Source organism: Papilio machaon, chromosome 10, assembly GCF_912999745.1.
Source record: "Papilio machaon chromosome 10, ilPapMach1.1, whole genome shotgun sequence".
NCBI lineage: Eukaryota > Metazoa > Arthropoda > Insecta > Lepidoptera > Papilionidae > Papilio > Papilio machaon.
In genome coordinates this window covers 1,574,657-1,589,777 of record NC_059995.1, presented here as the reverse complement: position 1 = coordinate 1,589,777, position 15,121 = coordinate 1,574,657, and the positions used below count along the sequence as shown (strand labels likewise).

Below are 15,121 nucleotides of genomic sequence, written 5' to 3'. Positions count from 1 at the left end.
TGTGGTCCCTTCAGCATGCAAATTTTAACAAAAGAGACGATATTTCCTAATTCATTTAAGAAATTAATCAACATTAACAAAGAAACAACATTAAGAAAAATAAATGCTGGATAAACTGTGCAGGGCTAGATATCAAAATGACATACATAATATATATGTTGAAAATATTTAGTATGCATCATATATATACTTTTGATAAAATAATTTCATTTTATATATGTTATTGCCATTACCATAATCATGCATAATCATAATGGGATACATAAAATATTTAATTTAAAAAATCACCATTCAATAAAATCAAGACCTATAAAGGTAAAACAACCAGAGCACCTGCACAGTGATTAATCCAAGGGCTACCAACTCACTCCCTGGCCTTGCGGCCGATGAAGTCCTGCATCGGATGATAGGCGGTCCACGGATTGAAGTCGCCCGGCAGCGGAGATGGGAACGAGTCAGGTTCGGGCGGTGCGCCGCCGACATCCAGCTCACCCAACCCGCCCAGACCGCCGCTGGCAGCAGCCGAGGTCAGCGGCACAGTGCCGTTGCGAGCTGCACCAGCTACATTACCGTTGCATGCACCGTCTCCCGAATCAATATTGAACGGTGAGGTAGGGACGCTGCCATTGCGGGGTGCGGGAGTTACGGCCCCATTACGGAATATAAATGGTTCGCCACCGTTGCGTTGCAAGGCAGGCACATAGTCCTCGGCGACCGCGGCGGGCTCGACGGGCGACCACACGGCGCGCTCCTCCTCCAAGGCCAGACCGCCGCCGAGATTGAGTGATGCCATCGACGTCGTAAACAGGCCCATGTCATTGGACATGCTGCTATTGCCCCAACTGATATAGATATATTCAAAATGTTAAATTGTGCATATTAATTTATAGGAATTTTAAAACACTAAACAGTAATGGTTATTATTTCTGTCTATTCAACATAATTAAATCAAACAGGTATTGGGCGATTGGGTCTATCGCAAATCAGTCATCATGTGCAACTAACTCAGTGTGCGCGGCCGTGTTGCGCTGCGCCGCCTCGTGTATCATGCGCATGCGGCGCACCTGCACCCAAGGCTCTAACGAGTACGAGGCGGTGGCGGCTAGCGGTGGCGGCGAGCCCGTCTCCTCCGCCGTACGCACCAGCTCCACGCCACGCTCGGGGCTCCAGCGTCCGACCTAATGTTTATTTAAAATATTAAGCTTATTGTTGGTCAAATATCGCCTCTAACAAAAAAGATGCGCTACCTCACGATACTGGCGCAGAAGCTGCGGCGAGTGCGGGAGGGACCAGTCGACAACGGGACGCGCACCAGCGCCCCAGGCGGCCGAGGCCGCGGCCACCAGCGCCTTGCGCGCGATGGCGGCGCCGCGGTGAGAGCGATACTCCACGATTGCGGCACACGACGCCATGGATCGCCGGATGCGCACCTCCTGCACCTCGTCCGTCAGCGCGTACAGCAGCCGCACGATGTCGGCCGACGGCGTCGTCGACGGAATGCGAGAGATGTATATGCGGCAATTGTTAATTGAAGGGCATACACCTACCAATGATACGTTAATTAAATGTTATGTCACTTCTTAAACTGTGAAAATAAACAACTGTAAGAGATGTATTGATAAAAAGCACTTAGTAAAAATGAAGCACCAATAGACTAAATATTAAAGTGTACCTTATTTGAAACAGGCAACACTGTTTATAATTACAGCAATATTTTTTATATACTTACCCAGGAGCCAAGCTGGTCTGATCATGTAGTTGTTGAACATACGGATGGCGTTGCTCGCTTCAGCTTCCGTTGCGTACATTGCAAACGCGTACCTATACAACAGTTTTGCGTAAATTCTTCAATATCAAACTAATATTCTTAGAGAATTAAATATCCAAGCTGAACAGATAACGCATTATCAGATCGACAAATTTACTAATAAAACTTATATTATAAATAACTAAATATACAAAAAAACTTTCAATTATATTAATGTTTAATAAAAAAAATTACCCTCTATTCCATCCGGAAAAGTTGATCATCAGGCGAAACTCAAATAAATCACCGGCCCGGCGAAACAGAGGAACCAATGTATCCTCAAAGCAATCATGAGGAATTCTTCCTATAAAAACCTGTGCCACATAAAATACTAGAGTTACATTTCATCTTTACCCGACACAAAAATAAAGTCTCTTAAAAAAATACGACTTATTTCTCGCAAAACGGACGACTAGATGCGACCGAAGTCCTAAAACAGTGGCGAAGTAACGGTCGCAGGTCGCAGAAAAAATAGGCCTCCCACATGAAGTCTATCATAATTATTATCAATCTGATCAAAGTAACGTGGGAATGGGCAGTGGGGAAAAATATTTAAGACGATCAATGGGAGGCCAAAGCCCTTCGTACAAATTTTATCTTTAATAAACTTTGTATATCTTTGACAAGAATGAACCATAAACAGCTCTTGAATTGTGGCAGCTGGACGTACGATCCGCTCATTTGAAATCGTGTAAAGCACCACTTATTTGAAACTAGGTTTTACCCGCGACTCCGTCCGCGCGGATTAAAAAATAGAAAACGGGGTAAAAATTATGCTATGTCCCTTTCCTGGTCCTAAGCTACCTGCCCATCAATTTTCAGTCAAATCGATTCAGCCGTTCTTGAGTTATAAATGGCGTAACTAACACAACTTTCTTTTATATATATAGATAACAAATGGCGATAATTCTATTTTTAAATAAATTCCCGGACATCAGAATCAGATTCCGTAGCAGTCCTAAAATTGTCAAATGATACGAACGATTGAGAGCTATGAGATACATAAATCAAAAATAGTATAGAAACCGTATGCTATTAATGATCTTCCTGACGAACGAAATCACGATCGAAAATCATCTTATTATCTCGAGAACGAAGGTCTTGCTGAAATTTGGCATAGATGTAGAACATAGTCTGGAAAAACACACTGGCTATTAATTAAGTTTTTTTTTTTATAACCAACTAACAGTCCTGTTTCAGCTAGACTTATATAGGCCCAGACTGGCTAGGAAAGAAAATGATAGGTATAGTTTTGAGATATCTTGGCGGCCGTTTAACTTCGCGAAAGTCGTTATACGGAACACAGGTATAGCGGGGCGTTAAGGGATGCGAGAAGGTAAATGCGCATCGCGCCGATGACCTTGGGCCGCCAAGATATTTGAAAAAAGAACTATACTATACACGCAATCAAATATTTCCTGAAGGCCAGGAACGCTATAGTTATGAATTTAAAATCACGATGATAGGTAATGTGTGATAATAATAAGACTTGCATATCCGGTTGTCAACATTTATAAACTAACCATGTAAATTGATTCAATAAAATACAAAATAAATGTATCAATTTTATAAAGATTCAAAATGGCGTAGTACACAAAGATATTTGTGGAATCTAAAATACTTTAAACACCCAAAAACGACCTCATACTACTTACTTCATTTAATCAAATTGGTTTTCGGTAGACCAATGTAACAAATACTAATTAGAATTCAACGATTTATTTACATTCTGTTTTCGTAACTTCGACAATGGCGGGCATTTCAATTTTAATCTGCATGGATAGTTCATGTACAAAGCACACATAATTATCAATACTTACCTCACATTTTCTAGATGGTTCAGGTCCCTGCCAAGCATGAGGAGCTTTTTTAAAAATTCTTTGTCCATTGATCTGCGTCAAAGTGTAGGAAGCGTCATTTTCGGTTAGCGACAGTAATCTTGATGATAATTCATACTGATTAACGGTACTTGATGAATAATGCTGCCTAATAGGAGACATTTCTATCTAATATACGATTCTTCACTTATATAATTATAATATTTAAATATGATGTAGAAGACGTATGACACCTCTGGACAGCGTCAAAAAAAGAAATGAAATTCTAGTCAACAAATAAATTATGATCCAATAAACAAAATGGCGGCCCGATGTTTGGCCTTGACAAAAATCAAATTATGTACCCATAATTATAAATTATTTAAATTATTTATTAATTTCACATATGAAGAATACAACTTGTAGAAAAAACAGTAAGATACAAAACATATGTAATTTATAATCAATAACTTTAATTTTAAAATTGAAAGGAAGACAATTAAGCGGATATTTAATGCAATAAAGAATTTAAATTTAGAAAAATTTATAGTATTCATTCTCTTTTAATTCAGCTTCCGGTTTTAAATTTAAAAACTACATGATCATTATAATAGAAATAATTCATCATTATAATTGATATTTTCCTTAGTAAAGTCTCTAATCTACTTAAAAAGGAGATTAGACAACAAAAATAAGCGACTATGCTCATACTGCAACTAAAATAAACATATCTTTCGGATATTGATTTGTTGTTATAATTCTAAAGAATTTTTAGAGGATTTCAAACCTTGTTGTGTTTATTATATAAGATTACATTTGATTGAAATTATTTCAAATATGTCTTAAAAACAATGAAAACCTTTTTAATTCACGAACTGAATTCAATTTAGAAATCATCTCATTCAAATCAGTACACTTTTTGTATTACTTTTTTTTGTAAATTGATCTTACTTCCATCTAGCGTCAAGTAGTGAAAATTTATTCCATTAGAGGTAACGTTTTATTCCCTTTTACTTATATCATACTTCTTACTAATATTATTAATGGATGAAATTTGAAATTGGCACGGTTAGAGAACATTCATCGATGAAGACAAAAGTTCTACTTAAGTTTCATACTTAATGTACCGCTATCGCCTCTCTTCACAACTTATTACTGAATTACTGCTACTTAGCTTCTTTACTGAATGAATTCAATTATTTCAAGTGTGCAACAAAAAGACGTTGGCATTTTTTTATATTAGGTCCTTACTAGGGCATCGAGACCGGGTATACCCGGACCGAAAAAACCCGGTTTTTCCCGGTTCTGAGGATTACAAAAAAACCCGGGTCTGATTATTAAAACTCGGGTTTATCGGGTTTTTTTAAAACTTTTGTTTTTGTAATTTATTAAGTTTAAGCCACTTCGAATGCAATAATAAGTAAATGTAATAAAAATACGCTTTGATAAATTATTAACTATTATGTAAAACGTAGCTTCGTTGCTACGTTCCTATCAATTGTGCGATATCATTCGATGAATGGACATCTAATAAAAATAGAACTTATATAGGGCTCACTTTACATTCACCAAATTTTGCAAGGGATAGCAGTTTTCGAAATCTAGGTCTCATACGCATTCACAGGTCCTTGATTGCAGCCTCATGCGTACAATTGATTTAGGCCAAGTTGGACGAATATGGGGGTGGTTGCATTAGGGAAGTCCCTTAAGTCATACCATCAGCTATGCATCGCTCATGCTGTTAAGCTGGCAATTGTGGATGTAATGTACAAACACAATGCCGGCTTCGAGGAAAACGTCGCTCAGCTTGCCGAACTTGACGAGGATGAAGATTTACCTTCATCAGTATTGGCTCAAACACTGCGAACTGTAGAATTTAACGACGACACAAATTCTACAGACAATGACGAGGATGGTGTTGAACTTAATAATGAATCCTCGTTTATGGGGTCTTTCAGTTCACCATATTTTAGATACAACGATCTGGTATCAAAAGTACGAAAAGTGGTAAAAATCTTCAAAAAATCGACAAAAAACGATGACGTCCTTCAAAAACATGTCAGAGCTGATTTGGACAGGAGTACTCCCTGCTGTTAGATGGGAAAACGCGCTGGAGTAGCATTTCTGCCATGTTAGGTCGGTTTCTGAAATTGAAAATATCTATTACAAAAGCTTTAATTGCTTTAAAAACAGACATTGCATTTACTGATGATGACTGGAGAAATATCCATAAAATATTGGATGTTATTAAAACTGTCATCGAGGCGCTATATCGACGCGATGCAACTTTACTTACAGCTGATGTTTCCCTAAAATTTGCTTTGAAGAAAATGGATCAAATGAAGACACCACTAAGTCACAAAATGAGAGAAAAAAATTATTTAGAAAGCACAATTTGTCGAGACTCAATGTTGGCGAACTTCTGTGTGCCTTGGCCCAACCATTGTCGGACCTAGCAGACGGAGTCCGCAGCATGGTGTTGAAGGCCTTATAAAATTGTAAATACTTTTTCTTGTTATCATTATTTGCTTTTATTTGTTGTTGTTATTTTCTTGTAAATGTATGTGTAATGATATTGTAAGTTGTTTCCTATGGGACTGACATGTTCATATGAACCAAAGTCCCTATAAAAATAAAGAGAAAAAAAAAAGTCACAAAATGGCAACTGCATTGGCAAACGATACGCAAAAAGAAGACTAACTCAAGCAGCAACACTACAGTACTTGACTAATCCGGGTAAATATTTTGAGAACTTTGAAAATGAAGATAAAACTGTTTTTATCGGCCTACAGGTGATGAAATGATAAATGAAATTGTTAATCTGATTAAACGCACAACCAAAAAATATATATATACCTCTTGAAAATTTGCCACCGCCAGACCAAGACCTGCGAGAAATTGACATTTTATTTTCCTTTACATTTTGTATTCATTGTAGGAAATCGATATATAAACGCAGATTAGTGTATTTTAAAAAAATTCAATGGAAAGATCGAAATGCTCGAAAAAACCGGTCTACTCGGGTTTTGATACTCTTAGACCCGAAAACCCGGGTTTTCAAAATTGAACCGAGTTTCGATGCCCTAGTCCTTACATATGAAATTGGCGTTTTTCGTACTGGCCACTTTAATCACGAATTTCTCCTCTTTGGTAAGGAATTCCAAATTCAAATTTGTACAGCTATAGACTCATGTATTTGTGGTTCGATGACCGTCATTCATTTGTTTTTTTTCTTCTGTTTTTTTCTGTTTGCGTCACTCATTTTACAAAATGGAAAACTTAAAATATCGCATTATTTACGAGTACGAGTTCCGCCGTGGCACTAGTGCTGCGGAAATGACTCGAAGGGTGAATGATGTGTATGGCGGTCGTGTTGCAAAAGAAAACACAGTTCGTTTTTGGTTCCAACGTTTTCGTTCTGGAAATTTCGATCTGCAGAACAAGCCCCGTGGACGGCCTGAGACTCAAGTTGATAATGAAGAGTTGAAGGCTATTGTGGAAGCAGATCCATCGCAAACCACGTCCGAGTTAGCTGCAGGCTGCGATGTTAGTGATAAAACTGTTTTAATTCACTTGAAGCAAATTGGGAAGATTAAAAAGCTTGTGTAGGTGACCTTCTACATATTCCAAAAAACACTCCACAGTTACACATACACACTCTTACATAACACACACACACACACACACACATAAATACAGGTGCTTGACGAGTGGTCGACGTCGCGCGTGACGACTAATTTTATTGACCTCTGATTGGTAATTTCAAAATTGCAACGCACAGCTGAGCGGGGGTCACTGACCGGTTTTGCACACGCACCGGACTTCAGTGGAGTTTTTACAGTGCCGCGATATACCACGCCGCTTACGATTTCTCAACGTGTACTTTGTTTCTCGAACAGTGATATTTCTCTTTCTCCTGTTACTTTTACTTTTCTTCGCTGTGTTGTACTCTCCTTCTATTTATTTATTGGTGTGTGTACGAGTGAGAATAAATTGTGTTGTGAATAACGGTCGCATCATTTCGCTACCTCACACCCTCACATCACCGCATCTCTCACCTTCCAACACCGCACACCACATTGGTGACCCCGAGGAGCATCAAGATGAGCAACACCGAGGATGCATTTCAGGAGGCACGAAGTTTGCAAAATGAACCTTCTGACCATGTATGTAAGGTTGGAATTCGCATACCACCGTTTTGGCCGGAGGAACCCGAGATATGGTTTGCCCAAGTGGAAGGTCAGTTTAGCATTGCCGGCATCACAAGCGACTCGACCAAATTTAATTATGCCATTGGTCAGCTGGGAAACCTATACTCCAAAGAGGTCAAGGATTTAATTGTCAATCCACCCTCCACCAACAAATTTGAAAAATTGAAATCGGAGCTGATTAAAAGACTAAGTGCATCAAAAGAAAAGAAGTTGACACAGCTGTTGATGCATGAGGAGATGGGTGACAGGAAGCCGTCACAGTTTCTTCGGCATCTTGAGAGCTTAGGCGGATCGCAAATCTCAACCGACTTTTTGAAGACAGTTTGGGTCAGCCGGTTACCTACCGGCATTCAGACGGTTTTGGCCGGACAGACTTCTACCACAATTGAAGAGATGGCGGACATAGCAGATAGGATCAATGACCTGGTCCCCTCGACACCTCAGGTGGCATCAACCAGCCGACAGAGTGAGAATGTCGACTTGGCCAGGGAGATCGCTGCTTTACGAAAGGAGGTCCAACAGCTGGCCCTCAGGCAACGAAGCGGCAGATCAAGAACCACGTCCCGACTACGCGACCGTCAGCGCTCTTCGTCGAGATCCCAGTCCAGCTACCGGCGACACCCAGTCTGTTGGTACCACTTTAAATTCGCTGACAAGGCGACAAAGTGCTGCCCCCCATGTGACTTCAAGTCGGAAAACTCCAGAGGCAATCGGTAATGACGACCGACGATTGCCCTTCTTCAACTGGTCGCCTGTTCGTCACCGATCGCAAATCCAAGACACAGTTCCTGGTCGACACTGGGAGCGACCTCTGTGTCTTCCCGCGATCGCTGCTGCGAGAGCGTCGTGCCCGGACTACGTATCAGCTAAGTGCCGCTAATGGTTCTTGTATAAACACATATGGTTATGTTCATTTACAACTTGACTTTTGTTTACGTAGAACTTATAAATGGCGTTTTGTTGTTGCCGATGTGACTAAACCTATTATAGGTGTAGATTTTTTAAATCATTACAATTTAATAGTTGACTGTCGTAACAAACGTATTATTGACAATACAACATTTGTAACAGCTTGTGCGTTGCGAGTTAAATGCAACGACATTTCATCGGTCAAAGTCCAATCGGGTGACTCGGGTTACCACAAAATTTTGTCGGACTTTCCCGATATTACTCGACCATCCGGCACGCACCGTATCATACCACACAACACGGTACATCACATTCGCACAACACCAGGACCACCAGTTTCATGTTCACCTCGTCGCCTCGCTCCTGACAAATTAAAAATCGCTAAAGAAGAATTCCAGACCATGATTGAATGCGGTATCGCTAGGCCGTCTGAAAGTCCTTGGTCGTCGCCGTTACATTTGGTACCCAAAAAGGACAACGGTTGGCGTCCTTGCGGTGACTATCGGATGTTAAATGCCAGGACAATTCCCGATAGGTATCCTATTAGGCATATACAGGACTTCGCTCACAGTATAGCAGGGTGTAAAGTGTTTAGTACACTGGATTTAGTAAAAGCGTACAACCAAATACCTGTGAGTCCAGAGGACATTCCCAAAACTGCAATAACAACCCCTTTTGGTTTGTATGAGTTCCCGTATATGAATTTTGGTCTTTCAAACGCAAGCCAAACGTTCCAGAGGTTTGTAGACGAAATGACAAGGGGACTTGATTTTTGTTATTGTTACTTAGACGATTTTTTAATTTTTTCAAAGGACGAAGTAGAACACAAAGACCATTTACGTATTATTTTCCAACGTTTAAAGGACTACGGTATGGTTATTAATGTGTCTAAGTGCGTTTTCGGGGCCCGAGAAGTGTCATTTTTAGGATATCACATCTCCGCGAGTGGCACCAAACCACTAGACAGTAAGATAGAAGCGATTAAAAATTTTCCCATTCCTACTAACATTCGTCAACTTAGGCGTTTTCTAGGAATGATTAATTTTTACAGACGTTTCTTACCGCGCGCGGCAGAATTACAAGCGCCACTAAACAAGTTATTAGTTGGCATAGTAAAAAACAACCAGCCGATAACATTGAAAGATGAGTCACTCGATGCGTTCGAGCGCTGTAAACAATCCCTTTCAGACGCTGCGTTATTAGCGCACCCGGATTGCCAAGCGAAACTCGCACTTGTTACCGACGCATCGGACACAGCTATCGGCGCTGTATTGCAACAATTTACTGATAACGCGTGGCAACCGCTTGCATTCTTTTCGCGCAAATTAAGTCCATCTCAAGTTAAGTATTCACCTTACGACAGAGAATTATTAGCTATTTATGAAGCCATTAAATATTTTAGGCACATGTTAGAAGCTAGACATTTTATTATTTATACTGACCACAAGCCGATCAGTTTCGCATTCCACGAAAGGAAGAAAAACTGTTCGCCTAGGCAGTATAGGCATTTAGATTATATCGCTCAATTTACTACGGATATTCGCCATATTTCCGGTAAGGATAATGTTGTTGCCGACACTTTATCGCGTGTCGAAGCGTTGGATCAACCTCTAGACTTAGAAGCCCTAGCTAACAGTCAGGCTACGGACCCCGAACTTCAAAAATTAATTACTGAAGGTTCGTCGTTACGTCTAGAAAAATTAACATTGCCCGGGTGTCGAACCCCATTGTACTGCGACGTAAGTACACCGACATCTAGGCCGTTTGTTACAAATTTTTTCCGTAGACAAGTTTTCGATTGTTTACATTCGTTGAGCCATCCAGGCGCTAATACAACAGCGAAGTTAGTCACAGAACGCTACGTATGGCCGAGTGTTAGAAAAGACTGTCGTGAATGGGCAAAAACCTGTTTAGATTGTCAGCGCTGTAAGGTTACGCGACACGTTAGCGCACCGCTAGGCACATTTAATTTGCCCCGCGCAAGATTTAAACATGTACATATCGATCTCGTAGGGCCGTTGCCGTTATCGGATGGGTATCGATATTGTTTAACTTGCGTTGATCGCTTCACTCGGTGGCCCGAAGCCGTACCCATCGCGGATATTACAGCGGAGACAGTGGCTAAAGCGTTGCTTTCGTGCTGGATATCTCGTTTTGGCTGCCCGACGGATATTATAACAGACCGCGGCAGGCAGTTTGAGTCGGCGTTATTCCAACACCTCGCGAAAATAGCCGGATTTCAGCACAAGCGTACGACTGCTTACCACCCAGCAGCTAACGGTCTCGTTGAACGCTTCCATAGACAGTTGAAAGCGTCCATAATGTGCCATGCGCGAGAAAAATGGACCGAGTCTTTGCCGTGGGTATTGTTGGGAATACGATCTTCATTTAAAGAAGACTTGAACGCGTCCACTGCTGAACTCCTGTACGGGGAGCCTCTTAGGTTACCCGGGGAATTTTTTGACCCTTCAAGTAGCGGTACAACTGATGTCAGTGACTTCATCGCTAGATTGCGCGCTTTTGCGCAAAAGTTAAACCCAACCCCGGCCTCGCGACATGGAAACAAAAGCGTTTTCGTTTTTAAGGATCTCGCCAATACCGGTCACGTCTTCCTGCGCGAAGACGCGGTGCGGGCGTCATTACAACCTGCGTATACCGGTCCTCATAAGGTCGTTTCTAGGAGTGACAAATCTTTTACTATATTGATTAACGGGAAGGAAGTGACAGTATCGATTGATCGTCTTAAGCCAGCGTACATTTTATGCGACAACACCAACAGTACCGCAACTAATGACGAACCTGTGACTGCGGAGTACACGACCCGTTCGGGACGTAAGGTAAAGTTTACCGATTTTTATCGCCCTTAACCAGGTCTCTGGAGGGGGGTGATGTAGGTGACCTTCTACATATTCCAAAAAACACTCCACAGTTACACATACACACTCTTACATAACACACACACACACACACACACATAAATACAGGTGCTTGACGAGTGGTCGACGTCGCGCGTGACGACTAATTTTATTGACCTCTGATTGGTAATTTCAAAATTGCAACGCACAGCTGAGCGGGGGTCACTGACCGGTTTTGCACACGCACCGGACTTCAGTGGAGTTTTTACAGTGCCGCGATATACCACGCCGCTTACGATTTCTCAACGTGTACTTTGTTTCTCGAACAGTGATATTTCTCTTTCTCCTGTTACTTTTACTTTTCTTCGCTGTGTTGTACTCTCCTTCTATTTATTTATTGGTGTGTGTACGAGTGAGAATAAATTGTGTTGTGAATAACGGTCGCATCATTTCGCTACCTCACACCCTCACATCACCGCATCTCTCACCTTCCAACACCGCACACCACACTTGAAAGGTGGGTACCTCACGAATTGACTGAAGCAAACCGGCAAACGCGCGTCGACTGTTGCGTTACATTACTAAACCGGCACAATAATGAAGGTATTTTAAACCGAATCATTACCTGTGATGAAAAATGGGTTCTTTACGATAATCGGAAGCGCTCAGCGCAATGGTTGGATCCTGGCCAGCCAGCCAAATCCTGTCCCAAGCGAAAATTAACCCCAAAAAAGTTACTTGTAAGCGTTTGGTGGACTAGTGCCGGTATTGTTCATTACAGTTTTCTCAAATCTGGCCAGACTATTACGGCTGATGTCTATTGTCAGCAATTGCAAACCATGATGGAAAAGCTAGCGGCTAAACAACCTAGGCTGGTCACTCGCTCCACGCCACTGCTGCTTCACGACAACGCTAGACCACACACTGCGCAACAGACGGCTACTAAATTAGAAGAGCTTCAATTGGAAAGTCTAAGACATCCTCCGCACTCCCCGGACCTTGCTCCAAAAGATTACCATTTTTTTCGAAATTTGGATAACTTCTTGCAAGGGAAAAAATTCCACTCCGATGGGGCAGTCCAAATCGCCTTCAAAGATTTTGTTGATTCCCGTCCGACTGGTTTTTTTAGTAAAGGGATCAATGAACTACCTATGAGATGGCAAAAGTGCATAGAAAATAATGGTTCATACTTTGATTAATTAAATACATTATATAAAAAAATATTCGACTTTTTGTTCCTCCCATACAAAACGCCAATTTCATATGTAAGGACCTAATATTTGTGAAAAAAGTGTGAACACTCGGAATATAAAATAAATAGAATAGAGTATATACCTGGATGATAAATTTATTGCAAAAATAATTAAATAAACCTCTTAATAACAATTATTTGTATTAATTGATGCGCAAACACGTTACAAAATGACCATGGCTTCAAACGCTTAACCCCTTGCCCTTGCCTCGCAATTTGGCTCATATCCAAACTATTCCTTAACTGCATTCGTAATATATAAACACGTCTTGTTTTAGGATTCATCCTCAGTATTTGAGGTTTGGTAAAATATTCCAACTTCTTTTGGTCCAAGAGCGTCATTACTTTAGAGCTGATCGCCGGTATCGCCTCCAGCTCTAGTACGCTTATTTGTTCTTTTGGGATACCTATAGAAAGAAGAATGTATAATAATATTCAAAATTAATTCTAAAAAAGATTTTTTATAGTATCCCGGCAGAATTCCTTGGCAATGAAATAAGTGACAAGAGACGAGATTGGAACTTGGAAGATACTATAATACTATTTGTAACACGGGATATTTTGGAACAGGATTTTTTCATCAAATTGTAATCAAATAATAACGTCTGCAGATTATTCTAGTTTAAATTAGGTCTCGTTTGCTGCTTGTCAAAGAACCCTTACCTAAGTATAATGGTTGGGAAATACTAAGGAAATCATTCATTAAGGTCTTAGGCTTTTTAGAATGCAAAAATGAATGATGACCTTACATGTGAATAATTGGTTAAGACGATTAATTTCATGAGAAGACCACTTATACGGTTCTCCATAAGCGTCTGGATGAGTAGCAATATCGAATAGAGCCTGAAATATTATTAAAAATATACCAAAATCAAATCATTAATATAAAATTAAACAGCTTCACATTATAAATAAAAATAACCTTCTTTTGATTAACATTGCAACGTTTGAGTCTACCCAAGGCGTCCATATTTAACTTTTTAAAAATAGTGGGCGTTATTTTTCTAAATTCATATTCGGGGAAACCGCACAGCAAAAATCCCAATTCATTTATTCTCGTCCCGTTTACGTACCAATCGCTGCCAAAATATCTTCTGTATGCGGCAACCAATACACCAAACTTAAAAATAACAAAATAGTAGTAAAACAAAGTAAATGAAATTATATTATCATCTAACATTATCGGAAGGATGAATCTAAAGTTACATCAGTCCTCAATTTCTGTAAAACAGTAGACTATGGTTTAGACTACAGAATCACGTTTAGGTCATAACCTTCTAGATCCGTGAGGCAATAAGATTCTGAAAGTAAAAATATCGTATTATGAGTGCGAGTACCTTTCGGTCATCTAAGTTAACATAATGATTCGTGAAATATTTATAGACTGAATACTCTCCGAAATTTACATAGTACAAATCTTCCTCTGGCACAACATTTAACAGATTCCCGAAAGCAAGGAATTCACGACCCTGTAAAAATGCTGCTGTTTTTCCATCTGAAATTACAATAATATTTGAGCAACCTTCTGTCCCATTTATAACTTCTTAAAGATAAGAACTTTGCTATCACGTAACCTAGGGATGCTACCTCTTCTTGTTTGCATGGAGTATATTCAAGTATTGAAGTGGGTAGTATGAAAATTTTTACTCTGTTGTTTTTTTTTTCTTTTGCCGCCTTTGTTCCAGGTTCAGATCTATGTTTCTTTAAAGCCCTAAATCCAATTATAGCTATTGTTTCCTTTTTTAAGCCTTTGTAATCATTTAAGAAGTAATTTTGTTCAGTTACCTGTTATGATATCCCAAGCCAAGAGGGCTCTAGTAATTGGTATCAAATGTTTCTTCGTGTGAATTAATATATGTAAAATAGTTTCTGGGTCAAGTCTTAGAAACGAACTCGGAGGTCCAAAGAATATCATGTTCATTGAGTGCTCTATTCTTAAATGATTATCCATCTCTTCGTAAAAATCCTCATACGTGTTGGTATCTAAATAGATTTGAAATTGTTTTAATATATTAGTATTTATTACTTTGAAATGGTTAATTTCAAAGTAATAAATACTAAATCTCATCTAAATCAATGTTCAAATAATACTAGTAGCTAATAGTAATTCGTTTTCATTAATACCGGTGTCGGAAATGGCTATCATTGAATTCTTCTCATCTTCATATTCTAAGCTCATTTCCTCAATGGTCTTTCGTTGATCGATTTTGGAATGTTGGCACATAGCTAAAATTTAAGTTGAGAAAGAATCCAATTGTTATAAGTACAAA

The 15,121-nt window shown here is 39.8% G+C and overlaps 3 protein-coding genes across 3 annotated transcripts; 1 reads left to right on the top strand and 2 right to left on the bottom strand.

Annotated features, from left to right (window-relative positions):
• Positions 1 to 360: 360 nt before the first annotated feature.
• On the bottom strand, positions 361 to 3,876 carry LOC106713358. Its single transcript, XM_014506161.2, has 6 exons — positions 3,628 to 3,876; positions 2,003 to 2,121; positions 1,730 to 1,821; positions 1,248 to 1,543; positions 1,006 to 1,178; positions 361 to 842 (listed from the first exon to the last, which is right to left on the bottom strand). The coding sequence occupies exons 1-6, from the start codon at positions 3,805 to 3,807 to the stop codon at positions 365 to 367; spliced, it is 1,338 nt and encodes a 445-aa protein (XP_014361647.2). The 5' UTR covers positions 3,808 to 3,876; the 3' UTR covers positions 361 to 364.
• Positions 3,877 to 7,727: 3,851 nt separating this feature from the next.
• Positions 7,728 to 8,518, top strand: LOC123721315. The gene is made up of 2 exons (XM_045679771.1): positions 7,728 to 8,412; positions 8,493 to 8,518. The coding sequence occupies exons 1-2, from the start codon at positions 7,728 to 7,730 to the stop codon at positions 8,516 to 8,518; spliced, it is 711 nt and encodes a 236-aa protein (XP_045535727.1).
• A 2,486-nt stretch (positions 8,519 to 11,004) lies between these two features.
• LOC106713339 lies at positions 11,005 to 15,075 on the bottom strand. The gene is made up of 7 exons (XM_045679770.1): positions 14,976 to 15,075; positions 14,637 to 14,834; positions 14,189 to 14,346; positions 13,774 to 13,971; positions 13,601 to 13,694; positions 13,006 to 13,258; positions 11,005 to 11,167 (listed from the first exon to the last, which is right to left on the bottom strand). Exons 1-7 carry the CDS (start codon positions 15,073 to 15,075, stop codon positions 11,005 to 11,007), a joined length of 1,164 nt encoding a protein of 387 aa, XP_045535726.1.
• Positions 15,076 to 15,121: the final 46 nt, after the last annotated feature.